Source organism: Primulina tabacum, chromosome 6 (assembly GCF_025594145.1).
Source record: "Primulina tabacum isolate GXHZ01 chromosome 6, ASM2559414v2, whole genome shotgun sequence".
NCBI lineage: Eukaryota > Viridiplantae > Streptophyta > Magnoliopsida > Lamiales > Gesneriaceae > Primulina > Primulina tabacum.
The window spans coordinates 40,667,787-40,689,089 of record NC_134555.1 but is presented as its reverse complement, the minus strand read 5'-3'; the positions used below and the strand labels follow the sequence as shown (position 1 = coordinate 40,689,089).

At 34.6% G+C, this 21,303-nt stretch overlaps 1 protein-coding gene across 1 annotated transcript; it reads right to left on the bottom strand.

The window, feature by feature from the left end:
- Positions 1–8,313: 8,313 nt before the first annotated feature.
- Positions 8,314–9,589, bottom strand: LOC142548229 (transcription factor MYB61-like). Its single transcript, XM_075656544.1, has 2 exons — positions 9,286–9,589; positions 8,314–9,197 (listed from the first exon to the last, which is right to left on the bottom strand). The coding sequence occupies exons 1-2, from the start codon at positions 9,413–9,415 to the stop codon at positions 8,347–8,349; spliced, it is 981 nt and encodes a 326-aa protein (XP_075512659.1). The 5' UTR covers positions 9,416–9,589; the 3' UTR covers positions 8,314–8,346.
- Between the last annotated feature and the right edge of the window lie 11,714 nt (positions 9,590–21,303).

Below are 21,303 nucleotides of genomic sequence, written 5' to 3'. Positions count from 1 at the left end.
ACTTGTTGGAGGTGACGAAATATATCAAAATTGTATATTTTTTAGGTGAGTGTGGACACAAAAATAGAAAGTTGATGTGTGTGTCCGTATATTGTACTTACATTCTCATTTGCTTCAATACTTTCAAATTAAAACAGAAAACCACATATGGGATTTTGTTGGTTTTTTCTCTTTTTCATTCTCTACATTTCTTTGTATCCTATTATTTCATCCGCGAATGAAAACTCAAACTTTGATTCAAGAAACTTGCAAAAACGCCAATTTCAGAATCTCTGCGTATCGCTGCTAGTATCCAATTCATCCAGTGGTACGAAATCAGATACAAAAGAATTAGCTCTGATCATGATAAGATATGGGATAGCCAACACCACAAACACAAACCTTTGCCTGTCGAAACAAATACAAAGTGTGGCAAATGACACAATTACGAAGACAACCACGAGAGAATGTGCAGACAAGTATGCTCGGAAGTTTTGAGTGTAAACATGTATGATTATGCATATTTGCATGTAATGGCGGTCGGAGATTACCCAAACGGTTGTCAAAAGCCAGGGATGTGTTATCCGTCCGAGCTTGCTCTGAGGGAAGATGGATTGAAGCGTATTTGTGATGTGGTTTTAGGGATTACTGATAGTCTTGATTGGTGATATATGGTCTCCTTGTTTAAGCTTTCAAGTTTTTGCCTTTAGAAAAACAAGTGCAATTTTAATGAGATTCTTTTGATAAATCTCCATCACATTTTAAATCAGTAGTCCCTAAAACTTGAGATAATCGTATTAGTTTATATATGGTGATGTTGCGTTAAGTTTTCGATTTGAATTTTTTTACGATGTATTCTTCACGTATGATGAACACAAAATTGAAGGAGATTCTATGGACCTTCATTTTCTTATTTCTTAACCCAAAATTTGGGTCAGCTTCTTAGTTTAATCAAAATCAGTATCTTTTGCAATCCTAATAAAAGGAAATATAAGTCGCCAATGCGCTTCATCGGGGTTTGCCTGGAACAAAAGGTGTACATGAGCTGGAACTAAAGGTGTACATGAGTAGGAGAACCTTGTTTTACATTCTCATTCTCACCATTCCTGTGAGGCCCGTGGCCGAAGAGGGTGAGAGATGATCGTCGATACCATGAGATTACACAGACAATGAGCGGCTTCTGGCAGGCTTCTAGGCGAAGAGAACATGAATGAACCGATCTCACATCGGAAGAATATATTGGTCCCACGTGCGGAATTTGAGATAATAAAACCCGAAAATAAAGAATAAAATGGACACCGAGATTTACGTGGAAAACCCCTAAAAATTATTAGGGTAAAAATCACGGGCAAGATGAAAAGATTTTCACTATAATATTTTGTGGTGTACAACTCACTCACTGTGTTTCCAAAGAGAACACACACTCTCTTAATACAGGAGAACAAACACCTCACAAATATTATAGAACTAAGCACTCATTACCTGCTGCTTACGTTTCTGCTAGGCCACTTGAGAATCTACACCACTCAAACTTATCAGTGTTTATTGGCTTGGTCAGAAAATCAGCTATGTTATCCTTCGTATGGATCTTTTGCATATCCACGCTTCCTTCTTCTACTACTTCCTGCACAAAGTGAAATTGTACTCCAATGTGTTTCGTCCTGGAATGAAAGGTTGGATTCCTTGCGATATGCAAGGCACTCTGACTATCAGAAAACAAAGGAACATTATCTTGTTTGTGTCCGATCTCCTCCAATAACCTTTTAATCCATATTGTCTCCTTGCAAGCTTGAGTAGCTGCCATATATTCTGCCTCCGTTGTAGATAACGCCACAAATGTTTGCAGTTTTGAAACCCAGCTTACTGCTCCTCCTGCAAGTGTAAACACATAACCAGTAGTAGATTTCCTCTTATCAGAATCACCTGCATAATCTGAATCGACATAGCCCCTGAGTGTAAAATCCGATCCTCCATAACATATTGCAGCATTCGAGGTACCCTTAATATATCTAAGGATCCTCTTAACAGTGCTCCAATGCTCTCGTCCAGGATTCGCCATATACCGACTAACTGCTCCCACTGCTTGAGCAATGTCCGGTCTTGTACAGATCATGGCGAACATCAAACTTCCCACTACTGATGTATATGGTACTCGAGACATCTCCATCCTCTCTGCTTCACTGCTAGGACACATCTCGGAGGATAACTTGAAGTTAACAGGAAGAGGGGTCGATATTGGCTTACTATCTTGCATGTTGAAGCGTTGCAAGACTTTCTTCAAATAATTTTTCTGGGAAAGCCAAATCTTTCTGTTATTTCTATCTCGGTGAACTTGCATCCCTAGAATCTTGTTTGCTGGTTCCAAGTCCTTCATATCAAATTCCCTAGCCAACTGTGCCTTCAATCCTTGGACCTGATCTTTGTTGGGGCCTGCTACCAACATGTCGTCCACATACAACAGCAAAATGATATAATCATCACCAGACCTCTTGAAATACGTTCAAGGGTCTGCACTCAATCTGTTGTATCCAAGGCTCATGATATAGGAATCAAATCTCTTGTACCAACATCTCGGCGCCTGTTTGAGACCGTACAAAGATTTCTTCAACCTACAAACCAAGTTCTCTTTGCCTATTTCCGCAAAACCTTTTGGCTGGAGCATATAGATTTCTTCTTCAAGATCTCCATGAAGAAACACCGTTTTCTCATCTAGCTGTTCTAGATGTAGGTCAAACACCGCACACAATGCCAACACCACTCTGACTGTTGTAAGCCGAACCACAGGAGAAAATATCTCATTGAAGTCAATGCCTTCTTTCTGAGCATACACTTTTACCACCAATCTAGCACGATACTATTCCACTTGGTTATTACGATCACGCTTGATCTTATAGACCCATCTGTTTCAATGGCTTTCCTCCCTCGTGGTAGTGTAACAAGATCCCAAGTTTTATTTCTGTCTAATGCCTCCAACTCTTCTTGCATTGCTATCATCCACAAGAATACATCCGAGCTTTGAGTAGCCTCGTGGAAATTCGATGGCTCACCATCCTCTGATAATAGACAATATGCAATGTTGCTTTCAGTGACATAATCTGAAATCCAATCTGATGGTCTTCTATCTCGAGTTGACTGACTCACATTGGAAACCTCAGACTCAACATGTTCTTGTTCTTCGTGCTCTGGTACTGCTTCACAAGAAACTTGACCTTCGTCCTGTCTTATTTTCCACCTGAAAAATAGTAGTTTCTGAATTCGATGTGCCTTTGTCTCCCTTTATTTTATCTTCCTCGAAGATAACATCCCTGCTGATGACAAGCTTGTGAACAGTAGGATCCCACAAGCGAAACCCTTTTACTCCATCAGCATAACCCAAGAAGATACATTTTCTGGATTTCGAATCCAACTTCGATCTTTCTTGCTCATTGTACAGAACGTACACCGAACTTCCAAATGTATGCAAATGAAAATAATCTGTCGGCTTCCCGGTCCACATCTCCATCGGAGTCTTCAGATCAATCGCCACTGAAGGAGAACGATTGATAATATAACAAGCGGTTTTTACTGCTTCCGCCCAAAATGACTTTTCTAGACCTGCAGTCCTCAACATAGCTCTTGTTCTGTCCAACAAGGTTCTGTTCATCCGCTCTGCCACTCCATTCTGTTGAGGTGTGTAAGCCGTCGTGAATTGTCTCTTGATGCCCTCATGTTGACAATATGCATCAAACTCATCACTGGTATATTCTCCTCCATTGTCAGTCCTCAAACACTTGATTTTCTTTTCAGAATCAAGTTCAACCCGCGCTTTGAAATCTTTGAAGATCTGGAAAACATCTGATTTCTTCTTGATTGGATACACCCAACATCTCTTAGAGAAATCATCAATGAACGAGACAAAATATCTCGCTCCTCCTAGGGATATAACCGGTGCTTGCCAAACATCCGAATGAATCAGCTCCAATATGCTTTTGCTCCTGGCAGTTGAAGTGCCAAATTTTAATCTGTGTTGTTTACTGGTAACACAGTGCTCACAAAAGGGTAGTGACACTTTTGTAAGTCCCAGCAGCAGCTTCCGTTCTGAGAGAATTTTCAACCCCCGTTCTAACATATGCCCGAGCTTTCTATGCCATAACACTGTTAATTCTTCTCCTGAACCAATTGATGCAACAGCTAGTTCTGCCTCTTTGTGTGTTTCTCCCAAAATTACATACAGATTTGCAGCAACTTTTTCCGCCTTCATAACCACAAGCGCGCTTTTCACAATTTTCATGATCCCGTTCTCGATACGAGTTTTGCACCCGATGTCATCCAATTGCCCCAAGGACAAAAGATTCTTCGTCAGTCCTTTCACATGTCGTACCTCCTGTATGGTGCAAATGGTGCCATCAAACATTTTAATTTTGATAGTACTGATCCCAGCGATTTCCAAGGCATGATCATTTCCCATGAATACAGATCCTCCTACTGGTTCATAATGATCAAACCATTCTCTCCGAGACGTCATATGCCACGTCGCTCCTGAATCCATAATCCATGTGTCACAAAATTTGTGTCTGCCTTATGCAACAGTTGCTGCTTCGCTGAATAATATTTCACCACTTCCTGAAGTACTGGCCACATTTCCTTGAGAATTTTTATCGATACTCGTACACTCTTTTTTGAAGTTTCCTTTACCGCCACATTTAAAGCAGTAAATATTTTTCTTCTTACTTCTTGACTTTGATCTACCTCGCCTTTGGCTCCCACTGGAATCACAGTTCATAAATCTTCCTCTTATCATCGGTAACGCCTCTGCCTGCTTCGAGGTTAACAATCTATCTTCCTTATTCTTGCGCCGGCTTTCTTCTTCGAGAACCGCAGTTAAGACATCGTCGAATCTTAGAAAGCCCATAAGAATATTGTTGGTTATGTTGATGATAAGTTGATCATATGAATCTGGTAGACTTTGAAGTAGAAGCTCCGCACGTTCATTTTCCCCTATTTTATGCCCCATGGAATTGAGTTGGGCAAATAGAGTATTGAGTGTGTAGATATGGTTGGTCATCGATGAAGATTCTGCCATCCGAAGAGTATGAAGCCTTCTCTTTAGGAAAATCATGTTGTGTAGCGACTTGACCTCGTACATCTTTGTCAGAGTATCCCATATAACTTTGGTTGTTTTTATCTCAGAGATACTTGACAAAACTTCGTCAGCTATAGCTAAGTGTAAATTAGCAACAGCATTATCATTCATCTCATTCCACTTTCCATCATCCGTAATCTCCACCGGTCTATCTCCAATAGCCGCCAAGCAATTTTCTTTTCTTAAAACTGCTTGTATCTTTATTTTCCATAGCATAAAATTGCTTCCATTGAATTTTGCTATCTCGTACTTTCCCGCCATTAGTCTACAACAATTTTAGTAGACCGGACAAAATAATCCCGCCTTAAATAAAAAATCTAAAAAAATCTTTTCTGATGTGCAAGATCAGTCTAGGCTGCAACCACAGAGCATACTCAGAATTTTAAGAAATTTTAAACCAAGGCTCTGATACCACTTGTTGGTCCCACGTGCGGAATTTGAGATAATAAAACCCGAAAATAAAGAATAAAATGGACATTGAGATTTACGTGGAAAACCCCTAAAAATTATTAGGGTAAAAACCACGGGCAAGATGAAAAAATTTCCACTATAATATTTTGTGGTGTACAACTCACTCACTGTGTTTCCAAAGAGAACACACACTCTATTAATACAGGAGAACAAACACCTCACAAATATTATAGAACTAAGCACTCAAATGCTTATAAGATGAGAGAAAACTCGAAGAATGAATGATTTCAGAATGAAGGGGGGAGCTCTATTTATAGAGCCTCTGTCAGTGTGAATACGCGTTAAAAACGCGTATTCATATTTCCGTCTGAAAATTCCTTTTGCTGCAAAACATGTTTATTTTTTCTTTGACTGGTGACTGGTCCCCCCTCCCCATTTTACCAACAGAATAAGGATTCCAAAACCGTTCAGGTATGAAACTTTGCAGTTGAGGGTTGTTAACAATCTCGGAATTTCACAGAGATAATGTATGCAATTAACCATTTCTTTTCAATTTTGAATTTTATTAGTGCAAGGATCTTAGCTCCTACTGGTAAACCATGCAATTTTACCACAACCTAGTTAAATTTTTTGATCAACATGAGCCAAAAAGTCCTGAGTTTTGTCACACTAAATTGTTTAAAAATTTTAAAAATCATCCTTGCTTCTATCTTTAAGAAACTTGGGTAAAAGTAGAATAATAACCGGTCATAGGCTCCTAGAAAAGGCTTGTATCGATTTTGATGACGCTTGACGTAAGCCCTAATAATCTCATACCGGATCGATCTCACATGTATAAATAAATTAAATAACCAATATGAATCGCTGGATATACAATAAGGTAAATTCGGTTTTGTTCATGCTAACCATATTGGTAGTGTGTTTATTCACTCAGCACATGACGCATGCGTTGAGTTAGTTGTCATAATTCACTCAATACAAATATTATATGATGAGTGGATGATGATAATATCCATACAAGTATCATATATCATGTCAGTAAATTCATTGTACTTTCCATTTTTACCGCCTTAGTTAATTAATCTAATCATTAATAAATATTTGCCGACAAGAAGTTGTAATTATCCACCTTTGTCCTGCTTTTTTATATTTTAAACTTTATTTTATTTTCATAATTACCATGGCCACTCGCCATAATCACTACTCTTACTTTGTCAATTACTAATAATTTATCATGGATGCTTCTTCCACTTTTCCGACATCGCATCCTGGTAATTTACCAAATCCGGCCAGGTAAATTGCTTGTATAAATTTTATTGATACTTTTATAACTACTATATATTAAATTTAATTAAAAATATGCATAATAAAATACAAATAAATAATTATTAATCAAGTAAGAGAAAATTGCAATTTTAAGTCTTTATATTTATCTATTTGAAATTTTGATCAATGTCATCAAATCAAGTTTTGGTCTTTTTTTGGGGACAATTTTAGTCATTTTTCTATCGAGAGTGTTGATATGATACTGCACACGTAAGCACCACATCGACTTCAATTCAGCGCCATGATAGTGACTTATAAGCGCTACGAGGAAAAAAGGTCAAAATACAAAAAAAAATCAGGATAACAAATTAAAACTGAAATTTAACAACATAAAATATCAAAGTTATAATAATTATAATTATAAATATATAAATATATAAGATGAACTTTGTAGTTTTTTATTGAAGCAATTATGAAAGAAGTGACCTTGTGAGAGTGATTCTTCATTTTTATAAGAAACCCAAACCCGAAAACATCTTTCATTTCACGTTTCTATTTATTTTAATTTTAATTCTTTCTTGTGCCAATGGCAAAGAGGAAGAAGCCTTGTGTTTTGCACTCTCATATTATAAATAATTATAATATGTTGAAATTATCAAAACCCAACATTGGGATCAAATAAATAAAATAATAATTAATTTTTTTTCCTGGAATTGAAATAATAATAAGTTAATAACAATTATTGTTTATTTTTCCAAATATTAATTTAAGTAATTGATATTGTATTATTTGTTGAACCAATTAGCGTCAATACTATCAATTAGCTTTGATTTAGTTATAAACTTATGAAAGATATAATTCTATATAATACTCAATTGCAACAAAGACAATTACGACATTTACCATATTCTTTTCTACATCATACAAGAACATTAATAATTCTAAACCTTGGCTTCTTTTATATTATTAGATTTCTTGTGAGACAGTCTCACATATCTTTATCCTAAAACGAGTCAATCATGCCCATATTTACAATAATAAGTAATAATTTCGACATTAAAAATAATATTTTTTCATGGATAACCTAAATAGGAGATTCATCTCACAAAACTGACTCATAAGATCGTCTCACAAAAGTTTTTGTGTATGTATAATGTAGCAAAATCTATACACCAATTGGATAATTTTACAATTCATCAATTTTATTTTTTTTCCAATTAATAATATCAATTACTTACACACACACACACACATATATATATTAAGTATTTAACCTTTCTAGAAGCCCTTTTACTCACAAGTATCACAAAGTTTTAATATTTTAAATATACATGCAATCTGAACAAGCCAAATGGCAGAGGAGTAAATAACATGAAAAAAATTAAATGACGCAAGTACTGAGGTATGTATCTTGCTGTCCTAAGGTCAAACATGAACCGGATATATTTGGATTCACGATGGTCGTTACATCTGCGGTGAAAGTAATATTAACACTGTGATATCTCTTTATCTGATATATACGTACATTGATGGTAAAATTAGGAATTCGTGTATTATCATGAATAAATTTAGCTAGGCATGTAGTCCCAAGCAACCTGATCGTCCATAGAGTTTACACTACAACCATTGTATAGTACAGGAGAAGGCAATGGCAAAGAATCAATGAACTCAAAATCGAATAATGCAGTAATATTCCTGCAGTTATGATCCTCAAGATTTCCAGAGAGCGGTTCAGAAATATCGTTTTGCTGATGTGGTTGCAACTTCATTGGGTCATAATCTTGATGATCTGCTGCCTGTTTATGAAATGTCGACTCGGCGTTAATGTCGCTATGATGATGATCCCAATCATCAGTGTTAATGTTGTGGTCAATATTCAAGATTCCAAAGGGTGGATCTGATTTGGAGTAGTACAACATACAGTCAGCAGCAGTAGTAGTAGCAGTATTAGTATTAGTAGTAGTACTGGCACCACACGAGATGAGCTGGGTAAATCTTGATGGGTGGTGCTGCTCATTGGATACTATAAATCTTGCAGTAGAAGGAGTATCCTTTGTGAAGTTAGAACACGAGCTTGATCTTGTATTAGGATCGGAATAATCGTTGTAAGGTTGTTGAGGATATCGACTTTTACTGTTAGCAGTAGTAGAGTTAGAAGAAGACGAGAGGAGATTGTGAGTGTTGGGATCAAAGCCTCGAGCAATGAGCTTTTTCTTGATGCAAGAATTCCAGAAATTCTTAACTTCGTTGTCGGTCCTGCCGGGCAAGTGCTTTGCTATTTGAGCCCATCTGTTGCCTAAGATCCTGTGCACATCTATGATTGTTGTTTCCTCTTGCTCGGTGAAGGATCCTCTCTTGAGGTCGGGTCTCAGGTAATTTATCCATCTCAACCTGCAACTCTTCCCGCACCTTTGCAACCCTGAACGCACACATAACATCTATATTGAACCAATCATTATAAATTTAATCAGTGGCTATCGCAACAAATTAATGATCGACACAATTACCCGCTAATCTTGGAATCGAACTCCAGCAAGCATGGCCGTGTTTAGTGATATGGGCGACGAGCTTTTCGTCCTCTTCGGGAGACCATAGTCCCCTCTTGACTCTCTGTTTATTACAACACTGATGACCCATTCCTCGAGTTCTACTACCACAGCTTCACCAAAATCATCAGCAGGCATATCCACGCTTATTGCTGGCTAGTATTGCATATTAACAACTATATATATATGGGCATGGTGCATATACTTTATTTACTTATGCTACACTCATTACCGCAGGCCCCCCAGAGTTTGAGTGCCTCAGCGGCTAGCTTCTATGTTTCCCCATTGTCAATATATATGCGTATATATAGTTTTGATATGATGCACACTTACCAAATATACTTATAAGAGCACCGATGAGATCACATTCATATATTTAATGTACTATTTTATATGTTTCGTCAGATCCTATAGGTTAATGTCACCTCATTGGTGCTCATATGAATATGCATGGTGGATATACAACATATGAAATACATATACATACATACTTATATATATATATAGATATATATTAAATATATATCTATAATATATATATCTATATATATTGTGTGTAAAGTGTCAATCTGAAACATCGGTTGTTACATGGTAATATCGATTTCACAAGAAATTAAAGTTGTGTTGTTTGCTCAAAAAAAGAAAAAGTCGTGTTGTCATTTATACGATTATATATATATATATATATATATGTATATATATATGGTCGTACGGACATAAATATACATATATACTTACAGGGTTGTATCCTAATTGGGGCAAAAATGGGTTGTGGTTGTCTTGAAATTCAAGTAAAACTAGTCTTTGTGATACCTCATCCCACGAAACTGGATGTTTAAAAAGAACTAGCATCTCATTTGTAGGATGCACGTAATATTAATTAATAAGTATGAACTTTTAAATAATTACTTAAAATTATTAATATAATGAATATATTTAATTATTATATACGTTTTTTTACCATTTTAGATTATATTCAAATAAGGATAATAATTCTACCGTCAAATTGAATTATTTATCATTGTATTCGATATATTGATTTAGTAGAACTGTTACGAATAAAAAAAATAGATTTTTTTTTAATAAATCATGTATTATTTGTCTATCAAAATTTTAAATGATAAACAAATATTTTTCAAAAAACAAAAAATCATTCATTAGATGAAAAATTTGATTAAAATTTTTAATTATTGTTTTAACATTTTTAAAAATATTTATACTAAAGTTCTAATTAAATAATAATGATGATGATGTATGAATGGGCAATATACAAAAATCCACAACGATATTTTTCATAAAAAAGTTGAAAATGTAATAATATATAAATTGTTTATAGTTTATTTAATATTTTAGAGAGTATGAAGTACTAAATATATAAAAGTAATATAAAATTCAAAATCATAATTGAAATTAAATGAAATGATATGATGAATTCAAACATATACGAGAATGTTATTTACACTCCATTTTTTTTAAAATACACTTCATATTTATTTTTTTACTCTAAAATGTCTAATATGTTTTCAAATGATTTTTTTTTTAAATATTAATATAAAGATACAATGTCTTTTTTATATTTAAATATAAAAAATACTTAAAATAATTCACAAAAACTTTTATGCCGTCTCATTAGTAAATTTGTGAGAGATACATTCTACCTGATCAGACTCATGAAAAAATATTATTTTATGTCAAAATTATTATTTTTAATTCAAGATATCGATCGAGTCGACTCGTCTCATTAATATAATTTGTGAGATAGCCTTAAACGAAACTTAATCAAACTAACTTAGGCAAAAAAAAAAATTATCTTAATTTTTTGGTTACCTCGAGTAGTTTTTCATAAATATTTTGACAAACAGTTTAATTAAAATATTGATTTTTAATATTTTTTAAAGTATCGTAAAATGTTATTATAAATAATTTTTTTCTTGAAAAATATATTGTAATGAATTTTAAAATAATTTTTTATTTTTATTTATAATATTTATTTAATGAATTACAAAAAGAAATGTAAATACTTGTATAGTTCATAATTATTGTCTGAGTCATTATAGATTTAAGTTTCTCTAATGAATTCGTCTTTACTGAAATAATAAATATTTGCACTTTTATAATTTAATTAATGTGAATTATTACTTTAATTACATAAATAAATATATTAATATATTCTATTTAAAATCTATTACAAAATAATAAATTTAAATAAGTAAATGAGAAATAATGATGAATATTATTATTTTTAAAGAATAAATTAATTAATGATATGGAAAATTGGAACATTATTAAATATAATACTAAACCATATTTATTTACTTTTTTAGCATGAAGTTCTAGGTGGGAACCAAGAATCTACTATATATAGCAACAATTTCACTTTTATATATGTATAGATTTATAAATTCTTACGATGAACTCCTATAGTAATTTAGGTTTGAGCTTTCATTGTAAAATCGTGCTAGTGCGAGCTTGAGTTCGGGGCACGACAATCTTCCAATTTTTGACATCCTTTTAGTTGTTTTTCTTCTTGTTAACGTATAGGTAGGACATAGACAATAATTATTTAATAATCAATCATTTTCCGTGCGAATAAACCTCATTAAGGAAAGCCTATCATGAGACCATGTTATTGCATAGACATTATAAATCAGTATTAAGGACAGATTTCAAACTCCATCCACACTCATCATTAATATCCTCATCTCAATCTAATCCAAACCATACATGTACACAAAATGCTTGTCAACAAGAAGTAGTTGTAGCTAGATGTGTACGTAAACGAATCAAGCTGGTTTGATGACTAAAAAACCTTTTATTCATATTATATATTATCGAATTCAATACAAACTCGAATAAATTTGAACTTTTTCGAAATGATTCGATCTTAAATTATTTTATTCGTTAGTGCACAAGTCGATTACGATGTTTAATATTTTATTAATATTTTACGATGTTTAATATTTTATTAATATTTGTAACTAAAAATATGAAATAAATATATTTTGAGTCTTTTGAGAATTTTATTTTCGAGCAATAATTCGAATAGCTCGTAAACATGTTCGAATATTTTGAGACGAACTCTAAACTCGACAAAAATATATATTTAACTTTGTGAGCATCAAATTGAGCTCGAAATCGAATACAAGCCTGAAATTTCTCTTGATATTCAACTCGATTAGATTCTTTTATCCTTAGATGAAGTTATCTACCTTTGTCTTTCTTTTTATATTTTAAATTTAGTTTATTTTCATAATTACCATAGCCACTAGCCGGGTCCTAATTATAATTACTACACTTCATTTATCAATTACTAATAATTTATTATCAAGCATTCTTCCACTTTTCCCGCAAATGATCCTGCAGGTAATTTGTCGAATCTGGCCATGACTTATGTATAATTAATTGATACTTTTAGAACAACTAGTTGTTGTAAAATTATAAAAAAACAAATAATTACTAATTGAAGTAATTATGATCAATGGAGTGATCTTGTGAACGTGATTATTCATTTTTATAAGAAACCCATTATCAAAAAAAAAAAAGAAAAAAAGAAAAAAAAGAAACCAAGACCACCAGCTCATTCAACTCACAAAACCCAAGTCCAACGGCAACTTTCATTTCACGTCTCTATTTATTTTATTTCTTTCTTGTGCCAATGGAAAAGGAGGAAAACTCAAATTATATATTTTCATTATCTACCTACAAATATATATACAATCAGTCATTTAAGTTCAAATTATGAATTGAATTGAATCTTGTTATACCAATGACATTATCCTATTAGGCATAGTTTGGTACATGAGATAAAGGAGGGATTGATAAATAATTCTCATTATCTCATGTTTAGTATCTTTTTAAAAAGCCCATCATAATTTCATTGGCACTTGATAAATAATTTTTTAGAAGGATAAAATGTCCCTTCTATTATATGTGATAATTTTAATCTAATGATAAAATACACTACAAATGACTTAATTGCCCTCAATTTATAAATGATTTTTATAAATCTATGCTAGTGGGTAGAAATTAAAATCAAATAAATATTTTTATTTATTTTTATATATTATATAATATGATAACTATATAAATGAATTCGAGATAATTATATAAATAATTTTTATAAATATCAATAAAATTATTAGTATCACTCGATTAACATTAAAAATTGATATTTGACTTGACTCACAAAATCAAGGGCTCACTTATCATATTATATAATATATAAAATTAGGTAAAAATAAATAAATCATGCAAGCACTATTGGCGCATGAACAGATAAAAAATATGAAATCAAGCAACAACTTTGAAATTATAAAATTTATTATGATAAAATGTTAATTTTGTCATTACAATCTAATATATAAATTTAATAACTCTTATTAAAATCATACCAAATATTAAATATAATATCCTACATATTATTTATCCTTAATTTATCCCCTTATGTTATATATCACATTATTTATCCTATCATGTGTACCAAACTATGCCTTAATAATAAATAAACATATAGGAAACATGTGTATCCGATAGTTTTTAGGTTTGGAACGAGTTTAAAGAATGGACTCCTACGAAAAATAAAGTGCTTTCAATTTTTATTTATTTATAAGATATTTTTTTTAAAAAAAAACATGAAGAGTATAAATAAAAAAATACTAAATAATATACAATATTCAAATATATTTAATGCATGGAAATAATATAACAAAAATATTCTAAATAATACACATCGGTAGACACAAGTTTTTGATAAAAACAAAGAGATGATAAATCAAAGATCCGTTTTGAACAAGTAGTTATCGGTTCCATGTTTCAAAGGTTCAAACAAGTCAGAATTGATTAACTTCATAAAGTTAATATAGTCGTTGAACGTAGATGACAAAACACTAAATAGCAGAGTTTCGAAAAGATCAAACATGACTGTTTGAAGATGCTTATTATATAAAAAGAGAAAATCTCTAAAGAAGTGAGTGATCTAGAACACAAGAAAAGTTCAATCAACATTATCATAATGTACCAAGTTCTCGCATCATCATGGATGCCATTCAAAGAAGAATCCATTTATATGCTCACGTCTCACCGCCAAATCTACTCAACCAAAGAGGACATTCAAGCATTAGAGCACAACTTCAATGTCTATATCAGATAATCAATTATCATTGTGCTTGCCCTGCAACAGCTTCTTGTTGCATCCAAACTCAAGCTTCAAAACCGATTTGACTCAAAAAGAGAAAAAGAATGGTCGTAGAAGCTAAATTTGATCGCTAGGCATGTCGTCTGGTTGATCAGTAGAGGATCACCATGCTTGTCATCTGGATGATCGTTGGTGGGTCAGTTATGGCTTGTCCTCATGACTTATCGTCCTGACTAACTAAGTATGATAGGAGTTCTGATATAGAGTGTGAATTTAGTTGGAGTGAGTTTGTAAAATATGCTTGTATAAATCAAAATCTTATAGATGTAGAGGGATTTGGTCTTCGAACTTCCATAAACAAACTCATGTGTTCATTTATCTACTTTTACATGATTAGTTTTGACACACATAATATTAGTTTGGCCAAAATATTTATTGTATTAAATCAATTTATTTATGCATGCAATTTATATTTGAAGTAATTCGACCAATTAGTTTATATTAAGAATAGCTTCATCGGTTATGGAAGTCCCAAACCGATCCTTACATATAGTATCAGAAATAGTTTTTCTTGATCTATAGAAGATCAAATCTGATGGACTATTTGTTAATCGAAAAGTTGAAAACATATAAACCGAATAAGATCTCAAAAGTATTCTTTTGTTGACCATGTGTTTTGATCGCATATATTAAAACAGAGTTGATCGGTTCCAGAGTTTGGACCGACTTGTTAAAATCAGATATCTCTCTCTCTTTTTTTCTATTCTTTTCAAGTTCTTTTAATATGCTAGTTGATAGGGGAACAATTGTAAGTTTTATCTTTAGTGTAAATAGTGATCGATTGCAGAGGAAATACTCTCTCCAACTCTTTTATATTATTTTAAAATTCTTTTTTATATGCTAGTTGATAGGGAGAATGACTGTAAATTTCTTCTTTTGTGTAAATAAATAATGATCAATTGCAGAGAAACTACTAGTTGGTTTTTAACTTAGTATCTAACTGTGACTTATTCTAGGATATAGGAAATAAATTATATTACTCCCTTAAATCCTTCCCGTCATGATAAAAAAGTGCATAAAATTTTTTGTGAAACGGTCTAGCGAATCAATTTTCTAAGACATATATTCTATTTGGGCCACCTATGAAAATGTAATATTTTTTATGCCAAAATTATCACTTATTATTGTAAATATGAATACGGTCGACCTGAAACGTCCTGCTCTTTTTATTGCTTTAAAAGTACTAGAAATTTTTTTTTTCCTTTCTCTAAAATTTTCGGCTTTCACTAAAATATTTTATAAAAATATTTTAACCCTTAAAATAAAATACCCACCATCTAGCATTTTAAAAATCAAGTGCAATGGTCATAAAATAAAATCGTCGCATGATTACCAAACCTAAAAAGCAATAAATTTGAAAAATAAAGCCCATACTAAACCTCTCAAAATCTCTCAAAAGCATAAGTAAATAGTCTTAAAATCTTTAAATAAAATCATAAAGCATAATGCGGAAAATGTAGCGCTGGTCCTCGGGTTATGTGCGCCTTCAGTCCAGTCAAATCACTCATCAAGTCCTCCCTCAATACCACATGCATCCATCAAACCTAGTGAGTCTAAAAACTCAACACACCATAATCTTTATAACGAGTAATACGTAATACACTCAACATATAACGGTGAAAAATATTTCTACTTAAAATATCGTTTTCATGAAGATGCATAAACTTGAACATAAACATTTTCATAAATATTTTCATGATGCATTTCATTAACCTTAACCTTTTTCCTTTTTCCTCAACATGACATGACATAAAACATTTTTCATGATCATAAACATTTTTTTTCCTTTTCCTTTTTCCTTTTCCTTTTGTCGAATTCAGATTGTTAATTGTGACTTTCCTGATCATGCTCATGAGGGTCGATGGATCCATCTACATAAAACCACAGTACTGGGCGGCGGGGGACACCAGCAACACTCTCACCGGTCAACTGGGCCCTGGCCTATCATGATTCGAATAGAAATACGATCGTCGGGGCTCCCTCTGGGGCCTTTTCCCATAAATGGGCTCCCTCTGGGGCCTTTTCTCCTCACGATATTCCCATTCTTCCGTTACCACAAAACCGTTACCACATATCCGTTACCACATATTCGCAATGATGGAAACACGATCGTCAGGCTCCCACTGGGACCATAACCCTCACGACGTCGCCAACATTAACGAATTTGTCACAATTATTTCATATCCTTCAACATTTTTCATTCACATCACTTTAGAAAAAAAATCATGAATATCATTACGTTTTTCATTTTTGAAACCAAGCATGCAACATGTATTTTAAATGTCTTCTTAAATCATAAAAATCCCTTAGACATTTAACAATCATCATTTAATCATGAACAATTCATAAACATTTAAAAATAATCATATTTTCGTAAAAATAGCATTTAGGGCACTGCCATGACCTTTACTAATTTCCCGGTGTAAAAAGACCGTTTTACCCCTGGACTCGACATTTTACCTTTTCGACTTTTTTTCTTGATTTCATGACTCTAACATGTCCCAAATAATTATTTAAGCTTACGTGAATTTTTCCATAATTTTATTTGGCTTAAAACATAGACTTTTTCAATTATATTTTCTAAATTATTTTGACGGTGTTTTAATCCCGAAAAATCCCAAACTTTAATATAAAATTCCTAAATTCTAAATTTAGTCCTTTTATATTATTTTAGCCCTTGTGGACCACGACTCAACCCCCGTGAGCCGTTTTCCAATTTCTTCTTCTTTTAAATACCCTATTTGACACCTAAACTTCGACCCCGAGCCATCTTTTGATTTTCACGAGTTACTCCCGAGCCATGTCGAACCAAAACTTGCCCAACATGCTAAAGTACCCTACTGGACTCTAGGTTTGTCAAAATATCCGCCCAAAATCGAAAACAAAGCAGCCCCAGGTGACACCTAATCTGGCCGAGAGTTTTAAATTGTGTGGACTCTTGTTTGTTGTGTTAGGGACCATAGCCAACGACCCTAGCCCCGAACCCGTGTGTTGTGCACCTCCTTAGGACCCTAGTGAACCACCCTTTCCTAGCCCGTGCCCCATGCATCGAGCCCCTGGACCCCTGAAGCTGTGCGAAACATGCAGCAGCTTTGTGCCACTCTCTCGGGTAGAGTCCTTCCTACGATGGACTCTTCGCCGCCTCTCCTCTCGAGTCCTAGCATGGCTAGGACTCTTCCCTGGTCTCCCCCACGCCCCTGGCTAGCCCCTGGACAAGAGCCGCACCAAGCCTGGCCGTGAGGACCCCTAACCGAACCCATGTTCTTCCCATGAGAGCAACTTACGTTTTATTTGGTGCTCTTCAAATTCCAGCATGTACGGTGCGCTTACAGGACCCTAACTCACGTGTAAACCCTTGTATATCATGGCCTAGATCATGGCAGTCCTTAAACAACATACAATCATGTTTTAAGAATCAAAAACCTTGCTTAACATATCATGCTATGATCCAAAACGAAAATTTAGAAAAGTGGCACTTGTTTTTCTTTCATGTTATTCATGCATCCAATAATTTAAGCATTAATATGATATGATGGATGAGTAAAGGGAGATTAGGGTGTGCCTTTGCGTTTTATACGCACGAAAAACCGTTGACGACGAAGAACGGGACGCGACGATGGCTTGCTCTTGGCTTGATGCCTTCGAAAACCTCTTCTAGCTTGGTGTGGTGAGTGCCGTGTGTGTATGGGAGGGGTGGGGAATTTTCAGAATAAAAACTATGTGGTGGCCGATTTATTTGATGGTAGACTAGGTTTTGCAACTTTTTACACTTTAAATACTAATTAAATCCCTAAGTAGGCTTTAGGCCTATTAAGCCAAAAAATTAGGCCCATTAGTTAAATTAGGATTTAAATAAAATAATACCAAAGTTTTTCTTTAATTAAATATGTGAATTTATTAGCCGGGTTGCCAAAAAGCTCGTATTTTAGTTGAAAAACCAACACCGATAAAATTTACGCCCCGGCGTATAAAATCACCTCAAAACCCTTAATTTCACAAAAATACTAAAAAGCATCGACCATCTTTTAAATAATTAAAAATAATTATTTAATAAAAATATTTTACGTTTTCTTCGGCCCCCGGTCCCCGTTCTTCGATGGTCACTTGAATATTTCTAAAATACTTTTTTTTATGCATGATGACAAATAAATCTCATTTAGCATATAAACAAGTACGTCACATAATTAATTAGCAACTAAAATCAATTAATTACTCAATTTTTCATAATTTCCTAGATTCGCATGCAGTTGGATTACGTCGTCTTAATTTTGGACCTTACAATTCCTCCCCCCTTAAATAAAATTTCGTCCTCGAAATTAGATCTTACCGAATAGATCCGGATAGCAACTCTTCAAGTCCCTCTCGGTTTCCCAAGTAGCTTCCTCTTCCGAGTGATTCAGCCACTTGACCTTGACCATTGGAATGACTTTGTTACGCAGTCGTCTTTCTTGTCTAGCCAGAATCTGGACAGGTCTTTCTTCATACGACATATTTGGAGTTAGTTGAAGAGGTTCATAATTAAGCACATGTGATGGGTTAGACATGTACTTCCGCAGCATCGAATGGGCCAATAAATCTAGAATGGGCCAATAATCTCGAATGGGCCAATAAATCTAGGACTAAGCTTGCCCTTTTTGCCAAAACGCATAACACCCTTCATGGGTGCTATCTTCACAAACACGTGATCGCCTACTGCAAACTCCAAGTCCCTTCGTCTTTTGTCCGCATAACTCTTTTGTCGGCTTTGTGCAGTCTTCATTCTATCACGAATCTTGACTACAAGCTCAGCTGTTTCTTCAATCACATCTGGACCAATGTCTCTTCTTTCCCCAACCTCGTCCCAATGAATAGGAGATCTACATTTTCTTCCATAGAGTGCCTCAAAAGGAGCCATTCCTATTGATGATTGATAGCTGTTATTGTAAGTGAACTCCACTAGAGGTAATTTTTGTTCCCAACTGCCTTGGAAATCAATAACACATGCTCGCAGTAGATCTTCCAAAGTCTGTATAACTCTTTCTGACTGACCATCAGTTTGAGGGTGGAACGCTGTACTGAACAATAACTTGGTCCCCATCGCTGCATGCAGACTCTTCCAAAAAGATGAAGTGAATCGCGGGTCTCTATCAGAAACAATAGATACTGGTATCCCATGCAGACGAACTATCTCCCGAATATATAACTCTGCATACTGAGCCATGGTGAATGTCGTCTTAATAGGTAGAAAATGCGTTGATTTCGTAAGACGATCAACTATCACCCAAATGGCATTCAACCCCTTAACAGTCTTAGGCAATCCCACAACAAAGTCCATGGTGATATTTTCCCATTCTCACTCGGGAATAGGGAGTGGCTTCAATTTTCCCGCTGGTCTCTGATGCTCTGCTTTGACTTGCTGACAAGTCAAACATTCGGATACATATCTCAAGATGTCTCTCTTCATGCCTGGCCACCAATATAACAAATGCAAATCTCTATACATCTTTGTACTGCCCGGATGAATGGAATATGGTGTGTCGTGGGCTTCCTTCATAATAAGATCTCTCAAAGAATCGTCACTAGGAACCCATAGACGGTCTCGATAACGGACTAAACCATCCACCACTGAATATAAATTCCGGCCCTTGGCTTCATCTCTTGCTCTCCACTTTTGCATCTGCTCATCAGTAGACTGCCCATCACGAATTCTATCTCTCAAAGTCGACTGTACTGATAATGTGGCAAGATTAGGGGCCTTGCCCCTAGCATACACTGTGAGTTCAAACCGCTGTATCTCGGACTGCAACGGTCTTTGGAGTGATAAATGAGTGATAACTGCTGCTTTTCTACTCAATGCGTCTGCCACTACATTAGCTTTCCTCGGATGGTAACTAATGTCACAATCATAGTCCTTTACCAATTCAAGCCATCTGCGCTGTCTCATATTCAACTTCTTTTGGGTGAAGAAGTATTTCAAGCTTTTATGATCGGTGAATATTTTGCACTTCTCCCCATAAAGGTAGTGTCTCCAAATCTTTAGTGCAAAGACTACTGCTGCAAGCTCAAGATCATGAGTATGGTAGTTTTTTTCATAAATTTTCAACTGTCTTGACGCATATGCGATAACTCGGTCGTTTTGCATCAGAACTGCACCTAGACCTAGCTTAGAAGCGTCGGTATAAAGAACATACTCCCCTTGCCCTGAGGGCATGGATAACACTGGTGCTGATATCAAGGCTTGCTTCAACTTGTCAAAACTGTCTTGACACTCGGATCCCCAAATAAACTTAGCATTTTTCTTCATCAAAGATGTCAAAGGCACTGCAATAGATGAGAACCCCTTGATGAATTTGGGATAATAGCCGGCTAATCCCAAGAAACTGCGAATCTCGGTGACACTCTTCGGTACTGGCCACTCTTTTACTGCATCGACTTTACTCGGATCAACTTCCACGCCATCACTAGAAATGATGTGGCCTAGGAACGCAACTCTGTCAAGCCAAAACTCGCACTTGCTGAAATTTGCATATAGCTTTCTGTCTCTTAATACCTGCAGTGCTGTCCTCAAATGGCGACTATGCTCCTCTCTGCTCTTGGAATAGATCAATATGTCATCAATGAAGACAATAATAAACTGATCCAGATACGGCTGAAATACGCGATTCATGAGATCCATGAAGATCGCTGGCGCATTGGTCAACCCGAATGGCATGACCATAAACTCATAGTGCCCATATCTTGTGCGAAATGCTGTCTTGTGCACGTCAGACTCCTTGACTTTCAACTGATGGTATCCAGATCGCAGA